Source organism: Phlebotomus argentipes, unplaced genomic scaffold (assembly GCF_947086385.1).
Source record: "Phlebotomus argentipes unplaced genomic scaffold, Phlebotomus argentipes genome assembly scaffold_18, whole genome shotgun sequence".
Classification (NCBI taxonomy): Eukaryota; Metazoa; Arthropoda; class Insecta; order Diptera; family Psychodidae; genus Phlebotomus; species Phlebotomus argentipes.
This window is the reverse complement of record NW_026776177.1, coordinates 11,067,639-11,094,620: the sequence shown is the minus strand read 5'-3', so window position 1 is coordinate 11,094,620 and position 26,982 is coordinate 11,067,639. Positions and strand designations below refer to the sequence as shown.

At 40.3% G+C, this 26,982-nt stretch overlaps 1 protein-coding gene across 6 annotated transcripts in view; it reads right to left on the bottom strand.

Moving 5' to 3' along the window:
• Nucleotides 1–21,000, bottom strand: part of LOC132261084 (trithorax group protein osa) — a 33,001-nt gene extending 12,001 nt beyond the window's left edge. For 2 of the 6 annotated variants that reach the window (XM_059759611.1, XM_059759618.1), the window contains exon 1: nucleotides 475–1,159. In XM_059759611.1, coding sequence (XP_059615594.1) covers nucleotides 475–1,144 — 670 coding nt within the window. In that variant the 5' untranslated portion in view covers nucleotides 1,145–1,159. Of the gene's footprint in view, nucleotides 1–474; nucleotides 1,160–1,903; nucleotides 2,020–4,504; nucleotides 4,657–5,613; nucleotides 5,738–11,006; nucleotides 11,396–20,643 lie in introns of those variants that run through there. The other 4 variants (XM_059759612.1, XM_059759613.1, XM_059759616.1 and 1 more) reach the window with 4 other exon arrangements.
• Nucleotides 21,001–26,982: the final 5,982 nt, after the last annotated feature.

The following is a 26,982-nucleotide window of genomic DNA, read 5'->3' as shown; positions in this document are numbered from 1 at the left end:
TGACAATTCTCCAGGCTGCTGAAGCTTTCGGATTAGCGAAAAACTGAGAAGGCGGCGAAGCAACAGCATTAGAAACACCCTCTTCAGTTCTATGAAAGAATCCCGTGCAATCGGATTACGCTGCGGAGTATACAATTTAATCGACACTGGAAGCCTTAAATCTTGTCGATCATCGTGTTCGATTGGCGAGAGGCATTAGAGCGTATTTGTTCGCTTGACAAACAAAACCACCCCCAGAAAACTCCCCATAAATCAATCGATATCGAGTCCTTGTGCCACACACATTCCGGATTCTTTGGGCACTTTATTCAGCAGCAGGAGAGCGAAAGTAGGAAATTTCCTGAATCAGATGTAAGGATTATGGCCACATTGTAATTATATGTATGATTGTCATTGTCCCTTTTGTCAGTCACATTTCATTTCCGGAGGGGAGACACGAAAATGCGACAGGAGTGCCGCGGGATAGCGTGCTACCTTCAGTGGGAATGAATTTCTCGCCGGCAAAGGATTCAGTAGGGCTCTCACGTCTCTCCCGTTTGTTATGGTTATCGCCAACGAGGTCATCACTCATCTTGGGCAAATTGCGACAAATGCCAGTGTCAGAAGCCGCCGCTGATTGTGATGAATTGCCCGGCAACTCCTCAATAGTGGCCCTTTTTGGGGTTTCTGGCCTCAAGGCAATGCGACCCTGAGAGTGGAGCATCGCCAGCAGAGCCAACTCCTGTAGGCAGCCCTCGACGATGGGAATGTAAGCAGGATTCATGATCTCTGGACGTTTTTTCACCACCGAGGCGAAATCTATAAGTTCTCGGATGGCCGCATCCAGCTCCTCAGCCTCCTTCTGACGCACCAGCTCCTCCTCACCCTCTGCCACAATTTTCCTAGACACCTCGGCCAGTGTCTCCACCTCTGACAAGTCCAGGCGCTCTCTCCTGGTACAATCGCAGTCTTTGGCAGCACAGAAGAGACAGTAGACAGGTGTTTCTATCACCGTGAATACCATTCCCGCGTCCGCTGAGGAATGCCAATCGTTCGAGGGTGGTGAATCAGTTGGATGAGGCACAGATTGAACAGTGTCCAAATTAACTGACGCACCTGAGTCTGATGCTTTCTGTCGGCTATAAATATTGCATGACGCACTCATGACCTCCCCCAGAGACTACTCGCGCCAAGGGGAGATTATCTGACGGCTCTCGCGGCATTTTCCATCTGCGCAAATCACGATTAAACTCCGTCCATTATTGCGCGAATTAGTGTTTCCAATTCAAACGGAAACCTAAATGGATTTACTGGAGAGCACTCAGATATTCACCCCTCGGCAGACAGTGGCACACCTATTTATACTCTGGCTCTCTGCGCTGCTATTTTGATGCCATCCCGCCCGAGGATTGTGGCTGGCATCCAGGTCGCTGATGGAAACTCGCTCCCGATTCGCCTGGGATTTATAGTCCGCTTGGCGACGCGGTTTTGGCGGCGGGAGAGCACCCTTGCGGCGCTGCTGTGCCAGCTCGCCACGCTGCTGGAGAGCACTCAAGTCCTCAGCGATTGTCGCCCCCGCGGCGCCGTGCGACAGCTTCGAGTCAAGGGACAAATCCCGGCGCTCCCCTCGGGATCCCCCACTCGGCGCCCCCGCGGACTGGGACCGGAGCTTCGGTGGCCAACTGAATTGGCGCCGCGGGCGATGACGATTTATGCGGAGCACCGTGTCGCGATCAATTTCCCGATATCTCGATCGACTGCGTCTCCCACCGTCTGCCAACATTTCCGTGGAAAGGCTATTAATGCGTGTTTCCCCATGTGATGTTCTCCCGAAAGATAGGGCTCAAATGAATTTCCACCCGCCACAGAAGCCACAAAGCGCTTGCGAAGCCGCAGCTGGATCTTAGCGGTCAGGGATACTCACCAGGTTGACTTCCCGATCGCCGCTGTTCTTGCTCCTCCTCCTCCAGCATCCGCAAGACGGCTGAGTTGGCCAAATTGGCGGGTTTGCTGGCTGTGGGGTTGTGCTCGAAGTCAATCCTACAATTAATGCAATACTTATTAGAATAATGCGAGAAAGTTTGAATTTATATCGATCAAATTCACTGCCGCATTAAGAACGACGCCAAAACAGAGTTGTGATAATGCAGATAATAAATAGAATTATACATATTTTAAACGTGAATTCTATGGAAAAGAGAGGGGAAATCCAGCAATTTTGCTGTACGACGCATTAAGCTTCATTTCCCAGCTTTAATTTGAGCCAGTGTTCGTCGAAAAAACTTTCTTCATTAGCGTTTAATCACTCCCAAATAGAGAGAAATTCATTATCATATTTATGTAATTGGCTTTAGAGTAAGCGTTTCTCGGACGGGGTGTTTTCACAGAAAATCCACAAATGCGATAAATTATCAACTGAGGAGAAAATTGGCTTGTGATATTTTAGGATTGAAAATTGCACGGAGAATTTAATTAGTTCGCGCACAAATTTGTGACATTTGCCTCGCTCACAGCAGTCCATAATTCAGTGTTAGGAGAATGTTGATGGGCGTGAAAAGGGTGGAAATTTCTGCCTTTTCTCCCCAAAACTAACATGGGTGTGAGTAAATTCGGAAAAACATAGTCCACAGCAGATTTCATCATTTATCAAATAAATTACCGTCCTTGGGATTTATATATAGACAGTCTCGGGCGACATCATGAAAATCTAATCGTGCACAAGTCGATGATGACTCTTGCTGGTCCTCTCCACCATCGGCACTTCGCTGAGCATAATTTTCTCATTTATTCACGGATTTCGCTGAACATGCCTCGGCTCATTTTGTGTCTTCACCCATCCTTAGGATTACTGGCCACACAATTTTCCACCACAGATTCTCCCCCATTATCCCTTATTATGTACCCGATGCCGCTGCAAAATCCCCAAAATGTGCTCCCCAGGTCTCTCCCTAAAAGTCAAACTCGAGGTCTCCCCCAAAGCTTAATAATCACAATTTACACAGCCATCGAGGTGCTTTTTTGCAAGGAGTCTCTTCTTGAATGAATCACAATCGTAAATATTGATTTGAGTCTCAGGAGAAGACAGAGAGAGATTCTTCGTGGGAAATCCCCCTAAAGCCGGGGGAATCGTAAATAAAATTGGTGAGTCTCTTCTCTCAAACTCCATAAATATGATATTTGTCACAACAGATATGATTAATTTCCTAGATCCGCTCTGTCGAGTGAAGAAAATCAGTTGCATTTCGAGGTTCAATGATTTTGCTCTTTTTCCAAGAAAAATCCAATATAACGCCAAACTACCAATTTCACTGACTGTGTATATATTTCCCAATAAATCCCCACGGCAAAGTGCCACAATGAAATTTTCTCTAATCAAATGCAAAACATCCGAAAAGCTCGGCGCAGAATTCATGCGACGCGGAGTGAAAAGTGTTCCATGAAAGGGGTTCTTCGTGAGGTTTTTCGCCTATCTGGAGCTGTAGATCTTTACGTGATTTTTTCCCCGCCGTCAACGGGAGTACAAGTTTATCACGATTCAACCATTTGTATATTTATGCACGCACCCACCATCAGACATTCTGAGCCGCCGAGCTTTTTCCTGGACGAGAAGACTCCTGGAGTGGGTTCGATTGTATATGCAAAACTGGACAAAAACCACACGAAAGATTCATAAAAATTGCTGAATCGTCTGCTGGTGGCGGCAATGGCGGTGGAAGGGCCCTCTTTTTCCCACATCCCCAGCCTCAAATGGTCGGGGGAGCGAAAGCCATTCACCATCCGTCGGATGTGAAGAGCAACAAAATACACGGATTCATCTTGCTGTGATAAATCTGATTTGCTTCCAAATGGCTGCTTCGAGCCACCCTCGCCAGCCCTTCAATAGCTTTTCGACACGACGAGGCTACAATTGGGGAGCCTTTCAGGCACCACCCACGGACAATCGACGCAGAAATGACCGATATTTAAACACTAAGTGGTTGCTAATGTGTCTTGAGTGACTCTCAAGTGGATGGGTAAGTGAAGTGGGAGGAAATTGCAGCGATTAGAAGGGAGTTGGGGCGATATTACGTCCTCAAGGCAGAGTTGAAAGGCCAATAAATTACTAAATGTCACTCATTTTGTGTAACTGAGAGAAAGAATCAATTAGATCTCTTTCATTCTCATTAGAACTTCTGTGCTAAACTTTGTCTTGATTGAATGCTATCAAATCGTCATAAGATTCTCCTACAAATTGCCGTATTCATCGAATTCATTCTATGAAAACATGCGATAACTTAATTTGTTTCCAAATATTTAAATGATTAAAGAGAAACTTTAGTAAAATTAAAACTTGGAAAACAAAAAGTCTACTAAATTATTGTTTAAAGCATTTTTTCCTATCTAGAAACCCTCTCAACTCTAATACATGGAAGAATTCGCCAACCAAATCACCTTCTAAATTCCTCTGATGGGATACAAAAAATCAATTGAGAGAGAGCTTTTAATCAACTTGAGTCTCTGTGAATAAAATTAAATTTTCCAGTACCTGGATCTCGCTACTGTGGCCATTTGTAATGAGTTGCTCGTTCTTCGATTCAATATATAAATTGGAGGAAATTCGGACGCTCTTGGTCGATTTGTGCCGTTGATAGAGAAATTATCAAGTGAAACAATCACCTTTTTCAATTATCGCTCTTCCTTTTCACATTAAATTTCCATGCAGAATGTGTGTGAGTGTATTTTTTGCCCACGATGAAAGATACAAAGATAAAAGAATGTTTCAGAGTTGGAGACAGAAATAAATGAAGGACAAAGTGGGGGCGACAAAATAAAATAGTATTCAATTTTTAGTAGGTGTGAGAGAGAAGCTCTCCATCTCAGGCGATAAATCAAATATTTCCATCAATTTAGCGTGAGGCGGGGATTTTCAATGCTAATCCCAAGGGAAATAATCATTAGGATTTAGTACTTCAGCTGAACAATGAAGAATTTCAATGCTTCTCTTTCAATATGCCTTATCGCGACTTTGGGTATATTTATCCAAAAAATCGCCTATGCCTATGAACTTTTCGTCACTGCAAAATGGACTTCTCTCTCGCACACACGAAATGTCCTGGGCTGAATGCCGATGCCGTGTTCAGAACCAATCAGTACCACAGCTGCTCAGGACAAACCGTGCGAATAGTGTTTGAGTATGTGATAGCATGAAAAATTGCACTGATAAAATTAACACATGTCCCATATTGACCATAATTATATTTTATAATGTATGCGATATTTTGTACACTACACAAAGCCTTTAAAATGGAACACTATATGTCTATTCACATTCAAAATTAATTGTGCAATTTATGGTGTGCACGCAACATACACACACGAGGGAGTATTATTTAAATTTTGTGACCAAAAAGCACTCTTTCACGTCACTCCGCCCCGCACCACACACGACACATGGAACAAAGGGTGGCAATGAGGAGTTTTCATTGAAAATGAAGCACTGCGTCACTAATAAATAATTTCATCAATTGTTGCACAGTCCATATTAAAATTACACACACAAACGCGCACGACGAACCCAATAAAATATTTTATAATTGAGATATTGAGAATGGGTGAAAAAAGCACTGGAAAAAATGCCCACTAGGCAATTATTACAATTATTTGCTGAAAATTGCCGATAACGTGAAAATTTCATCTATTTTTTGCACGGCACGATAAAACTAAACAACATCACTTTCGCGATTCGTGAATTTAAATAGAGAAAATAAACAGGCGAAAGAGCAAGTGATCCCAAAATTAGGTTTGCCCCACACTCACTCTCGCGGGTCTTTTCCGAGTGTTGGGGCCATATAACCTCACTCAAACGTGCTCCATCATCGCGGTGTGTCTCACATTGGGAAAATTGGAATCACTTTGACGCTCATCCTCGGTGTATTTTCACGGCATTACACATGAGAAAGGTATTATGTAAAGTCATGAGATTAAGAGCGGTCGAGGGAGATGGTTTGCTATTAATGTTTGCCAGTGAGATTTTACTCTCGCACTCACACTCCCAAATAATATTCTCGGGAAAGTGTACACCTCAATTGGCGCTTCGTAACCCACAATGTGAGGTCAAAGGAAGTTCTCTCTCTCTCTTTCTCTTCCCCCAATTCGGAGATTATTCACCCACTATAAACATTTATACCGCTTGGCAAATTTCACTTTTCCCCCCTTTTCATAGGAATTCAACATTATTCAGCGTTGGATAGAATTGATATGAGACACCCTTTAGAGTATGGAAATAATTCGGGGATTTACCATCTTGCAGAGAAAAGAACCCCGACAGAAGATGATGTTAAGTAACTTCAAAACACAGTGATATTAATGGGATTTTAAGGGAAAGAGTGGTTCTCATGGCGATGATTCGAGGATAGTTTACTCACTTTGTAAATTGCACCTCTTGAATATTCTCAAGTAGTTTGTGAGAGATCATCATTTTCCACATTCAACATGATGAATTTCCCAGCTAATTATAGGTGAAGGAGATGAGTGCAAAAATACACCACAAAACTCACATGCAAAGAATCTCCCCACCTCACATGAGAACAACTCAAACAGGAGCACTTCAAGAGCGATTAGTCAGATGGTGAACAAAGAAAACAGAAGTGGAAAAGGTGGAACATGATTCAAAATTAATTAAATTGCGCCACACATTATTCATCTTGGGGGAGACAATTTTCCGTGAGCGAGAGAAAGAACGGGAGCTCTTCATGTATTATTCAGTGTGGGTGCTTTTGCGCCCCCGCAAGTCATTTGAGCTGGGAAAACAGTGAACAATTGTTTCATGGGGCGAGGATCATGTAATTTACGCGTTTAATTACTGAGAATTAATGATGTAATTAAAATGTTTCTTTTATCAATACCAAATTATATCCTTTTGTTGGCCTTATCAGGCTTCTCATGGTTGCTTAGGAAGGTTTTGCTACATAAGCCAACAGAGCCGCGTTTATGCTGAGAAAATGCCATTTTGAGCACCCCCACTTTTGTGCATTCAGACAGTGGCAAGTCGAATTGGGGAAATCATGTTAATTGTCACAGAATAAACAACCCCAAAGAAGCTTTCCGCATGGTGATGAGAAGAAATGCTGTCACTTTGGAGTGAGCACTGAATTCAAATTATTTTACTATGTGAACAAGCAATTTAATTGTCCCACTAAATTAAGCTTCTCATTCTATGCATACGACGTGTAATTTATTGTCACTAAAATCAATTTGGCTTCCTGAGAGATGTGTGCACTCTATGCGCTGTATTTATTATATTTCTCCTCTGAAAACTTTTTGCATTTGCAATACTGTGCAAAAATTAAGTTGTGACAGTTTGCACTTCAACTTCTTCGGGAGCTGAATTTCTAGGTTAAATCAACATCGGGAAGATAGGAGTCAACCGACAGGGGAAACTTTTAAACACACATACAAGAACTTCGCGAAATGCAATGTGAAACTTGGTTGCATAGAGTTAAAAAGGAATTTTGATGAATTTTCCGCACTGGAGCTACAAATTCCTGCTGCGGAGTTTTTCATTTGAATTGCCATTGAATATCAGAAGAACGCCTTGATTTAGCTCAGGAAAGACAATAAGATTCTCAAGCAGATTCATGTTGAAAAGCAATAAATTACGCAGGGAAAAGTAAAGCAATTCACAGACAACTATAATAAATTGAAGCTCAAAATTCCCTGCAAATTTTGCAATTACATACATCGTCTCCGAAAACTATTTGTGCTTTGACTCATTGAAAAGTTATTTAATGTGTATGTGATAAATCTGCATAGGTCTAACGTCTTAAGATCTATTGTTGATGAGTCTTCTCTCTCTTCCCTCATGCATACACAAGGGTGAATTAATCCGTAAATAATCAAAGTTGAAGATGAGCTTTCGCTCAAGAAGCTCCTCAGAGAGATAATGTGCACTGTGTGCACTTATAAAGTGCCTTGAATACTTTTTATCATGCATGTGAAGTTCGCCTGTCTCGAAAAAGCCCAGTCAGATGAGAAATTCATTAAAATTCCTCGTGTAATTTTCTGAGGAACATTCTGGGTCACTGCAATGAAAAATTTCTACAGGTTAAACGAGAAATTGCAGAAATGACTCTGTACATTTTTTTAGCCTTCATCCCATTTTCGCAACTTTGAGAGGAATTCAGCAATTGTTGAGGGTGGAACACGTGGGACAGTTTCAATTTCACGCCATAGGATTATTTGTCAAACACAACGCAATTTACTCGCATTTATGCACAATGTGCGAGGAATTCCACCATAATACTCTGCACATGCTGTTAGGTGAGAAGCTAATGCAGGGTGAAGGTTGAGCTGGAAGATTATCACAATGTTGGGTATATATCAACTGAATTCCGCGCACTAATTAAAGAGAAATTCTAGTTAATCAAGCATTTGTGCGAATGACGAGGTGCTCTGGTGTGACAATCCAATTCGAGTTCAAACTTTGCCTTCTCACCTGAGCATTGATTAAAGACTTGAGGGGAATTTTTATGCTCAAGTTTCTCCCCTGACGCAATTTACATCTCATTTGGGGAAAACTAACTCACGAAATGTGACACGCTGGAAAAAGAGGAAAGGCGGAAGCTTTTCGTTTCACGCACGATCGATTCGTTGGTGTTAATTCAGTAATTTCACCCTCTGAACATCGATTTTGCCAACTCAGTTTGGAGAGCGGCGAGTTTAAGAAAATGCCACTTATCATGTCATACTATTAATAAAGTTATCTCAGATCGAGACACAATCTCTCGTGTTGATCGTCTGCATACAATTGGCAGAGCAACAAACTCTCTCGAAGATTTAAGATAGCCGCAGAACAAAGAACTTCTCGATTGTGATGCGCGCAGTGTGCGGCATTTTGGCTAAATCTGGATCACAACAGAGCAAAAAGCCTTTGTCATTAATTTTCAGGAAAATCTCCTCTTTTAGTCAGGAGTTAATACTAACAAACCGTACCATTTTTTTCGCAAAATCCATTTCTGGAAACATAACCTTACTTTTCAATTATTTTTTAAACAATTCATGTGAATTTGTAATCTGTTTTTACTCATTTTTCTGTATTACTTGTGTAGATGTGAAAAAGTGTGACAAGCAGAAATTCAATTTGGAAATCTGTGGTTGATGTGGCAATCACCGATTTATTTAGCAATAATTGAACAACACTGAACCAATAATCCGATTTCTGTGCGTAACAGCAAATGTTTAATTTTTGATTGAAAATTGTATAAAATTTTTCAATGGAAATGCGGCTCTCGTCGCACAATACAAATTGTAACTCAATACTCATTGCATTTTTATTTACTTCACTCCCATTCCTTCCTTTTTTATTCACATTTCCCGCCTCATGCGGCATCATTTTTCTTCCAAAAAGGCATAATTTCATTTTCGACAGGGCGGAGCTCACGTGCCATGGGGCGACGCAAAGGGGCCTTTTCTCCGTGTAAGAAGCAAATTTGGAAGTTATCTAATTTTCACTCTTGGCGAAAATTTCATCTTTTTCTTATTCCGTCTGCGATTCCCGCTTCGAGCCACCCGCGAGGCGAGTTTCCTGAAGGATGAGACGTTCTACATATGAGGCACTGCAGAGTAGCAAAACGAGCGGAGGATTAAAGAAAACGAAGGGTTTTAAAGACACCATGAAACTTTCAAATTTTCGGATCATACAGCATCTGACGCACTCGCAGTCACTTTTGCAACCTTTCTGCAAAAAAAACCGCCCGAAGGATCTCTGTTGCGGATACGTTGGGTATCCGGAAATGTGAGTGTTTAGCGGCACAGTCGCGTCGCGGTGCCGAAGATGAAAAGGAAGTGAGGGATGTGGCGTACGTGAAACATGAGTTGATGACACATTTTTGCGCGGCAAAGAGAGGTCGCAAGATGAATACTAACCATATTTCCCATCCAGCACCCTCATAATTTGTCTCCCTGTCTGTTTTGGCCAACGCCGAGGCTTGAAGGGTGGCCTGATGCTTTCAGCAGGGTCGAATTGATATTAATCGCCTCTCGGGGAGGCCACTTAAAATCCCCAAACAGAAATTACTGGCCCATGGATTCCAACCCTTACCATAGACGAGCCCATCAATTCACGTGGAAATTATTACTTCTGGGATGGTGTCTGACAAATGAAATTTAACCATCAAATTTGTTTAAATTTGACCTCTCACCCTCCTTAAAAGGGGCAAATACGGCATTTTTTGGCCCTCTTCTGGGACCACCCTTTATCCCTGGGAATACATGGTTAATCTCAGCGATAAATCGCCCAAAACTGTTGAGAATTTTTGCATAGACGAGCACGCAATCACAGGACTTCTCCAAAGGGCAAACAATTGATAACATTTTCTATTTCAACACATTACTCTTGTCTTCATGGACTCCCAATTCCCAATACTCACATTCGGTGTAAACTCTTTAGCTGTTTTTCCCTACAATTTCTCGTGAGAACTGAAGGGTGAGCTAAAAGGAGAGTAATTGTTGAATGAAAAAATCCCATCAATCTTCTCTCTCTTTTGCTACAATTTAAGTCACAAGTCGCAATTTCTGAGGCACTGAGCCAAAAGTACGCAATTATTATTTATTCTGTGCACTGATGCGAGACCATGTTAATGAGGTCCTCAGCATTTATCGAGATTTTGCATAATTCCCCAAAAATGAATATATGTACGCTCTTGATGTGAGCATGTTTTATGGTCGTGGTTTGCTCTCTTTTGTAATTTTGCACTGTATTCTATTGTGTCTCAGACATATTGTCAATGTGAGAGCTTTTTCGTGGTTTTGTCCTGGGATGCTAAAATCTATGCTGAAATACATTATTATGGACGTAAGAAAATAGAATGCGAGGATAGGAAAGATTTTTCTCTCAGCATAATAGTTTGCTTTATCGATTTTTTTAACACCTCTCATTAAAAGTTTATCATCAAGCTTCTCCGTATCGGGGTGAAATGCAAATTTACTAAGTATAGACTAAATTCTAAATAATAATTAGATGTCTGCTAGAAGAAATAACAACAACTCACCCGACAACTCCATTGGAGAGAGTTCGCAGCTCTCGGTCTAGAGTCTCCCTGACATTGCGATCAGAGTACAGGCCAATAGGTGAGTTGAATTGCTTATGCACAAGTGTTCGTTGAGCCATGGTTGCGGGGTTGTCCTCCTCCGGGTTTCTACTTGAAAACTAATGGGGTGTGATGATCCTCAAAGTGACCGCTTTCGCACAGTTTCTTGCGCTTCTGGGCAACTACAGATGAGAAGCTCAGAATGTTCTTTCCACTCGTTAAATTCACAGGAAAGACACCGAATCTTGCTCTCTCCTCGGCTGAGGAAATCTCGTTCGTTCGTATATGAATTCTACGATAGCTGGACTTGATGGAAAGCGGCTACGGTTGAGACTTCTGTGAAAATCTACCTGAAAAATGTGAGAGAAAATCATTTCAATACTTCCTGTGTGCCAGAAATTTTTATTTAATTTGTCAAAAAGTCGAAAACTCTTCCTGTAATTGCCTCTCCGCCAAACATCCTCGCCCAACAAACTTTCTCCAAAGTTATTGGGTATAAATTCTTCAATTGAAAGTCATATTTGCTAAATTTGAGTTTGCTGAACTTTGTGCCAAAAATACTTCAAACTTGAGCTGAGAGGAAAAGACACACAAAATCCTATCAGAAAGAGTGGTGGAAGCCAAAAAAATTATTGAAAGATCACGTTGCTATAAAAGTTGTGGAGATGCCTTCAAATAAATACTTTTCAGCTCAGCTGAAATGCGTTTTCATTTCGTCATACTCGCTCTTCGTGGGCCAAAGTTGGGGTTGGGCGGAGCCTTTGACATCCGGCCTGAACTGTAGGGTAGTCGGTAAATTAAATTCTATTTAGTTGTGGGTGTGAGAGGGAATTTCTCTCGGAGGCATTAAATTCACTTTATGAGATCCCTTAATTCCACATTTATAGTATCGCCTCGGTTGGACCATCATTAGAGGCGACTGCACAGATAATCTTCAAAGGAGTCCTCATTTGCCCACAGCAACGTTTCTAAAGGAGACCATGTGACACTCACAGAGTATGGCCACGATAAAGGGATAATTGTCAGTGGGATTGTGGATAAGGATTAGATGGGGAGGTTGGACAGAGAGTGAGCTTGACATATCGATGTATTTGTGAACTAATTGTTAGTTCTATTGAGTGAAATGTATTGATTATCTCACTCCTCACTTACTCTTGACTCATACCAGAGTTTTCCCATGCATCCTGTTTGACTTTGTGACCTCTCATCCCCCAAGAAAACACAGTGGATGACAAGAAACAGAGAAGCGAGAGCTCCTCAAGGGAGCCTCCTTGAAATTCTCATCTCACAATACAATGAATGAGGAGCTTTTGTGTGAAAACTTGAAGAAAATACTTCGAAAAGGTGTCGTTTTCCCCCTTCGCTCTTCTCTCTCACCTTTCAACCTGAATTTGTATCTTATTTTTCCCATCAAAAGCCAACACTTCTATGGAGATGAAGATGCTATGCAGAATTTAAACGAGTCACATTCCAATGGTTTCTCGATGATCTATTCCACACGAAGTTGCCATCAAAATGACGAGGACGATTCAAAACGTTGGATAAAATCCCCACGATTTCGTAAGAGAGACCTAAATAAAAATCTCTGCACGATGTGTGTGTGAAAAGTGTTGGTGAAGAAAAGGTGAAAAATTTATACGTTTCTCACATCATAAAATTGGAATTCTTTCGCGCGACACGAGAAAATGCAATGGAACTTTGAAATTCACTCACGGGACTTCAATAAAGATTTTCTCTGGTATATCAATGTGCTGGGCAAAGGACTTTTCAGGAGAGACTGAAAAATTCCTATGGTTCTCTATTCTTGATTTCATAACGTTATCAAAATCATGAGAAATCGATAAGAATTAGATAATTTGAACCAGAAACTGGTGCAATAACCATAACACAATGCAAACTCCCAATTTGATAAGGATCGTGCATGGCAAGAGATTGCCAATAATGTTGCAAACTGATAGTTAATTTGTGCATAAATGTGACAATGTTGATTCACTTTATAGCACCACCATCCAATAAAAATGCAATTCTCTTCCTGATCCATCTCACGCGCCACTTAATGACCTCCTCCGGGGGCGCACAGTGCTGACTCCGTGGAAAAGCTCCCACGAAGCGCGTGCTGTCCCACCCGCCCGCCGGAAAAGCTATACATTGTGCTCATGGTGAGAAGGAGCTGTAAATAGGATTTTAAGAAGTACTTAATGTTCTTGGCCAGTGTAAATAAATATATTGCTGTTGTCGAGCAACTAAGTACAACTTGTCGATGAAAGGGAAAAATTCCAAGTCCGACTTGGGAGGATTTTCTCGCACTCGCGCCACATTCCAAGTGGAAAAGCTCCCCTCTTTAGACACTACAGCAGGAATTCCCTTCCCGAGTAATTTCTTTTGCCCTCAGTGAATTAATATCGTATTCCCATAATAAGATAATCACTTATATGCCACTCCATCTCACAGTTTGCACAACGAAGACAAGGAGTGAAGTGTGATGCGGAGAGGAAAAGGGAATAGACACGAGTTCCTAATTCTATGCGACACATAATGGATCATAAGTGTAAGCTTCATTAGCTATAATAGTTTGTTCAATATTCATGTTTGCGGTTATGGTCTCTCTCCTGCCACACTTCCTTTCCACGACACACACCCCACAACATGGGATTGCTCTTCGCCGGGGCCCTGAGAATTTGCTGAAACTTCAATACACGAGGATTAAAATGGGTAACGGATACAGATAATGGTGAGAATTTCAAACATAGTGTTCTTATCCTGTTTTGCACTCATTTGCTGAGGCTACAAAGTCGCTACAAATACTGGTGGATGTTGGAATTTGCCCAGAACTCCATAGACGCATCGTGAGCGTAAACATTCACCATATTCCGGAGCGATAGAGTGTGAGGCGGGGGATTTACAAAATGGGAAAACTTTTCATTATGCTCCTCATCGTCCTGGGGAAGCTGTCTCTTAAGTCGAATGAAATGAATGGCGAAGTTTGCAATACATTCTCACCAATCGCCATTCCTTCCGATCGGGGAATTTCCGGAAAACTTCTCAATATCTTTGAAACTTCTCGCAATTGAGAATCTGCATTATCATTTTCAAGGGTGGCCGAGTTGGCAAGCCCAGGAATCATAAGAGCGATAGGACTAAAAATTGCTGGAAAGAAGTTATCAAACTTTTACACATGATCTAAACCATTTATGTTCACATTTTTTGCAGTCTACAGCACCCTAATCCTCCTTCTCACGATTGCAATGTACATAGAGCGAAAGTGTACATCAAGTTTTAAAACCTTCATGAGCCATAAATCAGACAGAAGCTCACCCGTCCGACGAATTGATGAAAATATCGCCCATCTGCCAAAATGAATAAAAAGTGGTGAAAACAACTGAATGGTTTTTTCTCATTTTCGAAATGGCCCCAGGCATCAGATGGGGCTTTCACGAAGCCACCATTGAGAATATCAAACATTTATCTGCACACCGCGAATCCCTCAGCCTCCGGCGCTGCCACATCTAAACACAACCACACAATCGATACCACCCCACTAATCCGGCATTTAAACATATGACTCCAATTTGGATTAATGTCAATATTTAACTGATAGTTTGTTTGCTCACTTCTCTCGAAGAGCTGGATATTTTCGATATTTTCACTTCTTGCACGTGAGCCATGCCATGCCATTGCGTAATGAATTGCTTCAACTGAGAAAGAAGTACACACGCTGCAGCAGCGCAAATTCTAGGTAAATTATCTATCATTTAGAATACGAATTAATAGTTTAATATTGATCGATTAAGGAGAGGTGAGATACAATGTTTGCGTATAAAGGTAATAAGCTGAAACCGAAAAACCGGGTATTATGACGAATATTTACGTTAAATCAAATATAAATATTAAACGACCAGTAATAACGTGGAAAATATTAGTGTTTTATTAACGAACCTTTCGGCGCACACTGAGCGTTGACAATTTTTCATTTGATTGCCCCAACAGCATGAAATTGTATAAGTACCAGTACATGATTTAATGTGAACAATATACCCAGGATTTTATTAAAACTCCATGTGTTTTTCGCACAATACAGAGCACTGCGCCAACAGTAAAAGTCATAATTCTGACTGTATCAACTGCCAAAGCCTCTCCTGAAAGCGATAGTGCCTTCATCCAGTGAGAGACGGTTAAATTTCCCCGGAAAGTGTATTTAGCACTCAGGGAGAGTGAAGGCAATTTTCGAGAATACTTTGTGGTGATGAAATGTAAATATTTATTTAAAGATGAACCTCGGAAAAGCGCCAAAAGTTAGACGATCTCTCGGTTAAGGGGAAATGGACGGAAAATCATGTGAGAATTTTCGAGAAGATTCACCCGAACTTCAGAGTTGCCCATTAGGTGAATATCTTTAAGTGTTTATTTACACTATGGGTGAGAAATTTAAATAGTTGCAGAGAGAGAAAGAAAGCTTTCAGGGTTAGGCTTTCATTTCTCGACAAATAAAATGCTTCAGAAATCTTGTGGCTTCAAGTGTGCTTGTTTGCCACTTTAATTATTTGTTTATTAACTCGCTAGCATCTGCGCTCCCTGAGCATCATCAGTATCAAAAATGATTTTCGCTGAATGCCCATGAAATTTTCACGAGAAAATGCACCCAAGTGTGGAGAAATTTGCAAGAATTACTGAGTGTGCATGCCAAGAACACACAGTTTTATTTGTTCACATTGTGATCATTTTATTTCTGGCATCTGGCCGGAAATCCTGCAAATTCACCCAGCATTGTAATTAAAATTGCCAATTGATTACACTTGCAACTTTCGACATGTATAACAACAACCGGTAATGCTTTGTGAAAACTCTTTTTACCCACAAATGAGGTTCCGTTTGTGGAAACACCTCATTTTATTTTACCACCCCCGAAGCGCCATGAAATTTAAAATTTGCTCATGTTGCAATAAACACAGGAAATCACATAAAAAACGAATATTTCCCACGTCAAACACCACAAAAGAAAGGCAAGAGAGGATATTTCTGTGGTGCGAGCTTTTGGGTGTGAATGATACAAAAATACAATTATCTGATTGCACAGGGCGTGACAATATGTGGGGATAAATTTAATAATGCTCCAACATTGTGATAAATTTGATGTAAAGGTTGATTCCACTCATGGTCCAATAAATCTCGATGTATAAAATGAGATTATTTAATCTAAGATCATTTCTCATTTTTTTGCTCCACGTTTTCGCCTGGACCATTTGTTTGCTTTATTGCCCAGAGCAATTTCTCCCACATTGGATGCTCACCCGCGCGCCCTTTTCATTCATCACCACCATCAAAAAGCAATGTTCTTCTCCGGTGGCACAATTCACTCTTTCCTTTTTCCCATGATTTTCAACATTTCATGGTTTCTGAGAGCTCTTCAGCCCCTTTTTCACAATTCCAAGAGTCACACTATGGAATATTTTTCCAGTGTAGAGAGAAGAGAGACCAAAAGTCAACAACGTCAATTAAAAATCCTCTCCAGAGGCCATCGATGGTGTTCAAAGTATTCATGTATTACGCCTATATGCAGGAAATGAAAGGACAAAGTAGGCAAAAAAAATGATAATTTCCAGAACACAAAAGAGAAGTTTCTCTTGCGCTCTTGAAAGGAGGAAAATCCAAAATAACCTCCCTTTTCTCTCTAGACACCCTCAACTGTCCATTTCGTCTCTCTTTTGGGGACGAAATAAAATTCCCATTGTAATTTGTTTTTATTTTCCCCTCTGTTGTTCTTGTCCGTCTCCTCATCTGTCGCCAAAGTCATTGGTGAGGCCCGGTGAGTGGCAAAAGTGGATCTCTGGATTGAAATTGACGAATAAAAAGTATACGACCCAGAAATTTATTTGATGGATTCACGCACCACCAATGTAACATATATTGTAGGCGCACGAATGTTTTCCTCTCTCTCTCTCTCTCTCTCTTTAACTCGCTTTTTCTCCCGCTCTCACTGTAGAAAAATAGAGAGACGAGTCTGTCTAGGCAGTGTGAGAGGAAGATTGACAGCAATCCATTTGCCCCAAAATTGCTACACAGCACAATAAAAATGGTAAAAAATTGTTGTTTTTTTTCGGCTGGAAAAAATTTGCATTACAACACTCATTCAGACCCGCCCCGCCACCTTGTTTTGGGCACCCCTTCCCGCTCGCATCATCTGGAGCATGAATATGCGAGTATCTCATAAAATTTACGTGCCATATCTATTTTGTCCCCAAACCATCGCAACAGAGAAAAATATGACACCTCAATGACGAATTCCTATTATTTCGGGCAGCGCGCATTTCACTCCGGGTGTACAATAAAAAATAAGTAGATTCTCGGAGAGTTTATCTCGAGAGTGACAAAAAACACGGTGCAGGTGTTAAATTTACGCTCGTGTTTTGTATCCGTCCGTGAAAAGGTCAAATTGGCGGGGGCTTTGAAAATTATTTTGATTCCAATGGCAGCTGTTAAAGAATTGCGCTGTCAAAGAAAAAAGTATCTAATTTCCCGATGATTCTCATGGATCAGAGCTCATCTTCATTACAGGATGTTCTCTTTTACACCCTAAATTTGAGCTAAAACCTCAGCAACGATGTGATTAGATTTTCATCGTGCGGCAGTCAAATTGAATTTCGAGATGGAAATGAGATTAGAAATGGTCAAGTGGTCAAACCATTGAGAAGTTCCCTCCTTTCTCATTTCATCTGGACGACGGAAAATCGACGTGTCACCACCTGATAGAAGATTGGTATTCATTCATTTAAGTTTATAGGGACTTGGAAAAGCAGTAGAATAACATTCAAGGTTTTCTGTTGGAGTTTTGCCTGATTTCCCTTTTTTTTCATTAAGCTCGAAATCATTGAAATACTTCGATTAAAACACGTGATATTGCAGACAGAAAATGAACTAAATCACATTTATCATGTTCATCTGAACTTAGTTTTCGATGTTATGAAATACATTTTTGATTTGTAATTTGAACCCACTTTCTGGCAATCGCCTTTCATTAAGTTATAATGTTGAAACTAAAATTTAATAAATGTTAGTGAGACTCAGTAAAGATTTATTTTCTTTACACGAAAATCCATTTTGACATGAAACTTCTGTGCATAGACGGTTTTCAATATAGTTGAAATTGCAAACTTTCCAAGCAGATTCATTACGTTTCAGCAACATAGTTTTATTAATTATTATGATATTACGTACAACAATACACTCAAGCTTTTAGTGCTGATTAAGCTGTGGTTTCAGCTTAAAACTCCATGTAATTAGTTTTCCACCCACTGGAAAGTGTGCACTTCAACGTGCACAAGCATTCGACAGATTTGATGGGCGCTCAGGTGCAAATTGCACTTTTCCAATTATACAATTTTCAACATTTTACATGTGAGATTAAAATATTCAAATTTTTTTGAGGATGTTCCACACAAAATCCCTCTAGGTCTGTGACAACGCTACAAATCCCAATTTATAACGTATCATAACTTCGAGACATTTCTGAACTAAATTCCATTTAATATTTGCCACTCGTTGTCTCTCCTCTATTTCAAATGTCGCGCTCAAAGTCTATTTCTGCATCTCAAATGCTAACCTCCTAGTTCCTCTTTGAAATTTATCACACAACTGTCGCCGTGATATGAGAAGGTGCACACATGCTGTCAAGGACCAATGTGACCTCTAAGCCCTCATCATTTTGTGAACATTGCAGAGTGGAAAGCCAGACATCGATTGAATAATCAAGTGATTCTGGTGTAATCCAAAAATCACGATGGCTTTCTTCCAATGTGGACCACTGTTTGCCAGTATATTTCATGGCTTGTGAAAAGTGAAAATCCTCCTCAAAAGAAATCTATTTTTGCCCACCACCCACAAATACCCAGGAATTTTCGCTTTCGCCTCACAGTTTCTCAATGGCTCAGAGAAACAGCCAGAAGTTTGTGTTTCTCAACGAAAATCAAAAACTTTTGCCAGGTCAATTCCAAAATATAATCAATATTATTTCAGAAACTATCAAATTGATTGAATAATTGAGAAAGTGAATATCAGAAAATAATAGTTTCACCCCTCAAGAACTCATTTCAAAAATGAAAACTCAAAGAAATTTCACTTGAGCAAAATTTATCATAATTATAAGCGTTTAAAACTGCTACAGTGTAATATATGAATGTTAGGTGCTCCTTTGATGTTACTTTGAATATTAATTTCGGAAACTTGTGCGAAAGTTTATAATGAAACTTTGCAATATTAATTTTTAAGCACATTGTATAATGTACATATAATATTCAATAATTCGATATACTAGACGTATAATACACGTGCATATCTGTCTATTAAAGAAGTACATTAATTAACAAGAGAAGAGGGAATATGTATGGCCCACGGCAGTGAAAATGCGTGGAAACTCCGCCGGATTTGCATGATTAAACATGCGGGAATTTTTGGATGCGAAAATTATGTCACGCATCATGAATCATGTTCAACAGAGCAGAGGTGAAGAGCTCATGCAACCCACCCCCGTATGTAATTTTCAGCCGCAGAGAGAGAGAGAAATAATAAAGCAGCAGCTCAAATGGGTGTGAAAATTCTGAAGAGTTGTAATTCTTCATGAGGCTCTCAGTGGATTTTTAGCCATTCATCCAGCTATAAATTATACACGTTGGCACACGCATTTTTCTTTGCTAACGCGAAGAAGAGACCGCGTGAGCCCGACGAGGAAAAACATGGCAAGAAACATATCTTATTTTTAACACCCAAGAGAAAAGTTCTGTGCTGTTTTTTATCATCTCGCGTGTGTGCGCGCGTGTGTGTTTGTGAAATTTAACAATTTGGTGAAAGATCTTTTTTCTCTGGCTCCACTAAATTATTGACTGTGTGTGCCACAGAGATTACGGCCGAAAATAATTCTCCTCCCGGAGATATTTTATTGGAAACACACAGAATTGTGACTGTGAAATGTTCGTGGCTCACACAGAATATTTTTTCTTCTCCAATAACCCTGCGAACATGTTGTGACTTCTTCACAGTGGAAGGATTCAAATAGTTGTAAAACACAGCCTATGAATTATGATGAATTCGCACGCATGGTGCTTCACAACTCTCTGAGATGGGTGAATTGTCTACACACGATGGTAGACAAGAGGCAATAAATATGTCAATATGTAAATCGATTATGTAACAAGAGTTTCAGGATGACACAGAAAAGTCCCCGTCTTTTCTTTGGAATTGCCAACAGCTGTTTTTTTTCGCTAATCATCTCAAGACGAGATGGGCGGCTCCAGACTTTGGCAAAGTGACGGAATTTTAATCCAATCAGGAAATTGAGAAGATGACACACTGTGACGGAGATCCTGTTCCTAAGGAGATTTCTGGGGAATTTTCAATGTCACAAACATCCCAAAGAGCCAGATTTTCTCCCCGAGTGGCGACGAAAGAGCCACCCTCTGAGCATATTAGCGTCCGTATCAATCAATCACTCCTGTCACCTCGGGAGTGATCACAGAAATTTCGCACTCTGCCGACTTGGCAGTCCAGGAGAGTCCTCTCAAGTGTCCACACACTGATGAGGTGGGTGTGAAGAGGATGAACCACTTACCAGAAAGCAAAAGAAGCTGAACACCCTCGGTGGCACTTGGGCGTGCAAGAAAAATCCTCCACTGGACGTCGTGATACTCCACAAAATGGCAAAGACGGTGTCCCCCAAACACTCCGATAGAGTATCCGCGCAAAAAGAAAGAACTGTTGTTCGGATAATTAAAAACGATAAAGAATTTAATGCAGAAAGCACTCGAAAACTGGCGCGCGGCACTAAGAGGAAAAACTATTGGGTGAAAGAAATCTTCACGAGGCGACCACTGTGTGAGTGGGGCTCCTCCATCGTCACGATGTGTTGCCGCCCGTGAGAAAAACGCTATCTCGCGTCCTCCCGACTTCCAATGCGAAAAACCCCAAACGGAGTGATCTCAGATTTTCTTTTTAATGCCCAACACCATGGTGTGAGTTGTGCCTCGCCTCTTTATCGCCATCATGGTATTTTCGTAGCAATATTATTAATAAATGTGCCCTGGTGAGCAAACTCTTCCCCATCAGTGCCCCTCCGCCAGCTCCAAAGCACAGACACACACGCCAAAGGTGCGTGGGAGATATGTTTTGATTCTGGCTAAAAATACCACCACATTTCTCCACTCTCTTGCTCCACTTCGCAGCATCTCGGCTCTCGCGGGCGCCTTCTATCTCAGCGGCCGGAGAAATATGCGCTAGCAATTTGTACAAATTTCCCCACACGCACTCGGAGGCAAGCTGAATCATTATGACTTACTTGGCACTCTGAGAAGCCCCAAAAAGTGGCCTCTGAAAGGGCACAGAGATCATAAAAATCCACCTACAAGTGCTATTTCCAGCATATGGAATAACTTCCAGTTGACCTTTTTGCCTTAAAAGCATATTCGTATGGATGATATACATCCTAAGTTTAGAGGGCATGTATTCCCATTATAGTTTCTTGTAAACGTTTAAGTAACAGCCCCTCAACATCTATTTTGCAATTCCAAACAAGAATAGATCCAAACGAGAATAATGGAGTATCTACACTGAGAGGAAAACACGACATTCGCAGTTCCCGCTAAAACTGCCTGATAACTTTGCAACTTACGTTGTTTGCATAAATGAAAGTTTATTTTTATTGCTTATTAATTCTTCACTGATATGAATTTATTTTTAAGATGATGAATATTGCGTATTTCAAAACCATTTCCTTTTTGAAATATCCTCCAAAAAATTCTCAATTTTCCTATTCTTTATAAAGTAATATTCTGAAACAAAGTGCTCAACCGAAGGAAACGGATTTAAAAACTTCAAAAATACATGTTTTCAATATATTTTATTTATATCAGTGTGACCTGAAATGTATTGCAGAATTTTAAAGATCCTCCTAGGCTATATTGCTCAACTAAAGTCTTGACTAAAGCAAAACTTACATTGTTTGATAAATTTAATGACTTTCCTCGCTTTACTCACTTTACTTGGACTACGAGATAATTGATTATACCTTTACGTAATGTGAGACTGTCTCCTAGTTATTATGGAGTAATTAAAATCCCAGCAGTGTTTTCCAATTGCCCCATATCCAAAATTACACAGGCTCTTATCCTAATTTGTGAGTCATTTGTTTTGGTATTTGTGGCAAATTTCCTTTTAAATATCCATTTTAGCTATTTTAATGAATTCTCCCAATTAATTTTGAACTCACAATTAATCATTGGCAATTCTTCTGTGAAATTCATCACATAATCTCATCCCCCTCGAAGTGTGATAAATGACCATGAGAATGTGGTCCATTTGATATTTCTGACAAACTGCAAATACATGTATTTGCTATTGTGAAGACGGATAAAAATACCATCACATCGTGTTCATTATTATGTGTGAAGATAAACTATATATTATTCACTCTAAATCTTGCTCTCTCCCCCAAATTATCTTTTTCGAAACATTTCAAGTCAATGAGTTTCATCGCTATTTTTACCCAATGAGAATTGGAAAGGAAGAAAAGAAGAAGAAACTCTTCAATCCTCAAATTGTCATGTTTTCGTCAATTTATTTTTAAATTCGCTACAGCAATGTGTGAATGGAGTTGGGACATTTGGGTAAATGAACTACGAAGTGGTGTTTTGGTAGATGAAATTTGAGTAATTTCAAATCTTGCTGCAAACTGGGAAAATTGGGAAAAAGGTACAACATAATAAAATCTGCCAAATGGAATATTTCAGAGTTATTTCTGTGAATTTACATTGCATCACATTTTGTACTATAAGGCTCCGCGTATTCCTACAGTTTTCATTAATTTGATTGTGAAGACAAACGTTGAGTATTTCCTCGATGTTGAATATACAAATATTTTCACATTCCTACAAGTCCTTTTTCCATGTGACGCTACATTTTCTCATGAGAAGATTTCCGAGAGTGTGAGTGGGAAAATTTTATAGCAAATATTTAACGTGTAATTTGAAAATGTTTACCCCTCAGCTCAATGCATGCTCGCAAAATGAAAATTGCGTGTCGACAAACTATATGATTAAGTAGAGAGACGTTAAATATAGCAGTTACACGATGGGATTGCGGTACACATTGTATTGCTGTCGAATGATAGGGACTTGCAGATTGGTAAACACTGCGTATTATGTGCTTTTTAGCGGCACTACAATTTGTATGTAGATTGAGCTCTGAGGATGATGATGATTGCGTGGTGGGTAAATATTACAGTAAAAATTACACTCAGGCGCAGGAGGTAATATAAAAATGTGTCAAGGTGTATTTTGCTTATCAACACTTATTAATACCTGCTGCTCGTGCATCATCACATCATAAATTGATTTTTTTAGGTATTTGCGCGTGGGCGGAATGCTTGCCATCCAAGTAGTGATGGTATTTGACTTTCAGGGTGCAATTAGAGTGGAAACATTAGACTAACATTACGCGAGATATTATTAATTAACTCGTGAAAGGTGTTTTAGCTGCCAAATAGCATACATTTAACTATTCAAGTGCCTAACGTCTCGATGTCTCTCGAATGTACATAACTTAAAAGACACGCGCCCCACAAGAGCGCCATTTAAATCATTCCCTAATAGCCACTTAAGAGGATTTATTCGGAAATTCAATGAGAACCGCCTTATCAGGAATTGTAAATTATCTCCCCTCAAGTTCACTGCGATATGTCTCATGAAGAGCTCAAAAATGCGTGCGAGTGCTGATAAAAAGGCTCAATTATAAGCATGTTATACACAGATTCATATCGAAGGTGACTCACTGCGCACTCTTCAAGTCGAACTGGCATTTATTTGGGGAAGAGATTTACAGAAGTTGTTGTTTTCCTCATCATTTCTGCCAGAAGTGATAAACAATGTTTTTTTCATCAATGTTGGCCAGTGAGTATATAAATATTTTGCCAATATGATAAATAATAATCCTGTTCCTCATCCTACATACATACATGTGTGTTTTCCCCCAGTTCGAGGGGCCACTCCATCAAAATTTCGCACACACTTGGCATGTGAATTCACGGGGAAATTAAAAGAGCCACCCCAAATATGGGGAATAATTGTACAATCAATTATTCTGCACGTTTGATGGATTACATTGCTGTTAATGGTGGCGAGGGGAGGCCAGAGAGTGGATGAGGCGGAAATGAATGTGCTCTATCATTGCCTTTGGGTGGCCCAATCTCTGTGGCAATAATTCGGAAATTACCACTAATGTCCATTGCTGGGGAAATTCTTGGATATTGCGTTATGAAAGGCATGAGATGCCCTATACATAAAATCGATGGGGAATCAAAGTTTATGGCAAGGGATGCTTCTGGCACACGCAATGGAGGCACTTAAGACATCTCACCTCATCGTTATTTCCTCTTGACTCATCCTCACAAAAGGTGAGCAGAAACTTTCCACGTCGACGATGCCAACAGGTGACGTCCTTTGCCCACATTTTACCACTTTGGGCGAGGGTGAAAGCTGTGAAGCTCACCCATAATCCCTTGCTGTGTGTCTGCCCCAATTCTGTGGGCGCGTCATAAAGAAAGGAGTTGGGAATTAAGTGGCCACTGACCGTTTATTCTCCCGCTGTGGATCATTGCAAACCACCAGCATTAGTTGATGACATTTCCCAGATAATTATGATGAGTGAGGCTCATCGGACTATTTTTATGAGACGCGCATGTTTCGTGAAGACGTCAAATATTATTCAATAAATAAGTATTGTATTACATACACGAGTTTTTCTCAGTTTATTTAAAAATGCTATAAACATACTTACATAATTCAATTTAATAGTATCACAAGTCCATATGTTTTATGTTATATTCGTAGCAACACAATACAATAAATAAACGAGATATTTTTGTGTAGTTGAACTTTTCAAAATCATTAGAATTCTGTTTTACTTAATGTGAAGATGCATAATTGAAATTTGTGTGGAAACTTTACATGAAATGTCTTAATTTTGTCTGTTTGTCGAAGACTTTCTGGCAATTGCGGTTAATTTTCCGTTTGGTTTTCAAATTAGAATGAACAGAAAAGGATGGCATTGTGAGAGATGGTGCAGTGAAGTTGGGCAATTGAATTTACACAAAGTTTCATCCTCTTTTGCGACATTTAGTAGTCTGTCTACAAGTTCGCCTGACCATCTTATCTTAGGAAAGACACACAAAAACCATAAGTTTGACTCTCAAGGATTAAAACAATGTCGGCACAAATCGTATTTCTCACAAGACTCCTCATGACTATCATAGTTGTAAATTCGTCGAACAATCGACTAGAAGTTTGTGGGGAGGTGGCAAATATTGACACGGTAGAATGTGGAGTTAATAATTAAGTGCATGTAAACTCAGCCTCGATTAGGAAACAGTCAGTGGAGCACTCGCAGGCAAGGGATTTCTATGGTTGTTATCATGAAAAATAGGGAGTAGCAAGTGAGTCCATCCGGCTTCGGCACTTGTCAGCTAAAGTTCAGGAGTATGGCTGTGAAAGTTCGACAATGCTAATAGATGGTGATGACTTGAAAGCTTCCGGCAACCTGCAACTCACCACTGAAGATGTGCTGTTGATTGGAACTTGTACAATTTACAATGTCTCACCTCAAAAGCCACATTTCTCCAGCATCGTGTCAGACTGAGCACTTGAAGAGCCCATGCTGAGGATGAAGCACATGCCGAGGATGGCAACTCAAACCAAAAATGCCATAGGTGAGAACGGCAGGGGTGCGAAGAGCGCCCAGAGGATGGGGCTATATTGAGTGCAGTTTAAAGTTTCTGATTGTATGAATATTCATGATTGAGATGGACGTTGAAATGGAAATTGGCAACTTTCAAACCAAAACCCCCAAAAGTTCACACTTTACTGTAGTTTGTGTGGTCTTGTGCCTCGAATGGGGTCATCTCGGCGTATGTTCGTCAACATTTCAGTCCATGCCTCTCGAAATTGACCACAGAAAGGACATTCAGTCCCTCGTTTTGCGGTCGTAATATTTGTGAACCCCTTCAAAAATTTCAACTGATCTCAATTGACCGTTCCGCGGTGATGGACCGCAAACGGTCCACATGAGATCACATGTGAAATATCTATTACCATTTGGGTGTAGTGCCACAATTCAGTCGATTAATTCAGAGGAAAAATCCACGGAAGCCACAGAATTGTTAAAGTGAATGCAATCATTTCAATGATGATAGAGAGTTATGGTTATTCCAAGAAATGGATTTCTATAGTTGAATTTATTCACCATTCAGCCACAAATTTATATTCCGCGCTGTGCAGTGGCATTTTGTGCAAATAATCATATGAGAGTGACTAATAGAATTAAATCAATCAAGAATTGAATTTATATGAAGTTCAAATAAAGGTACCTGGAATTGCCACACAAGGAGTGAGATGTACTCATTCAAAGGCCTTTATCAGAGACTCAGTAGTGCTTCACATGGAGTGTTTACTCTCACAATTATGTAGGCAATTAATGATCAAAAATAGAACATACATGATGTGATAAATGCAGGACACATCCATGAATAAATCTGGCGAAATTTCACAGAATGCATTCTTTGAAAAGCCTGTCAAGACAAGCCTTGATGTGTTACTCTTCGTATTCTCACCGCCATAATCCTCATCTTATCACACATGCTTTATCAGCAATTAAATCACCTCATAAGACTGTAATCGGAAATTAATTTGAGATGTGATAGGACTTTAGCATGCCATTGGTAATAATTGATAATGATCTACACATGCATTCCACAGGTGCATCCGACATTTTCAACAACTTCCCGAGTGCAGTCAATCATTGTTCAGGCGCCGAGTGCTTTCCAATGGCCAATGGCAGCAAATGGGCAGAAAGAAAAATCATTTCGCGGTATTGGCATCATTACAAAGCTGTCGAGTCTCTATCG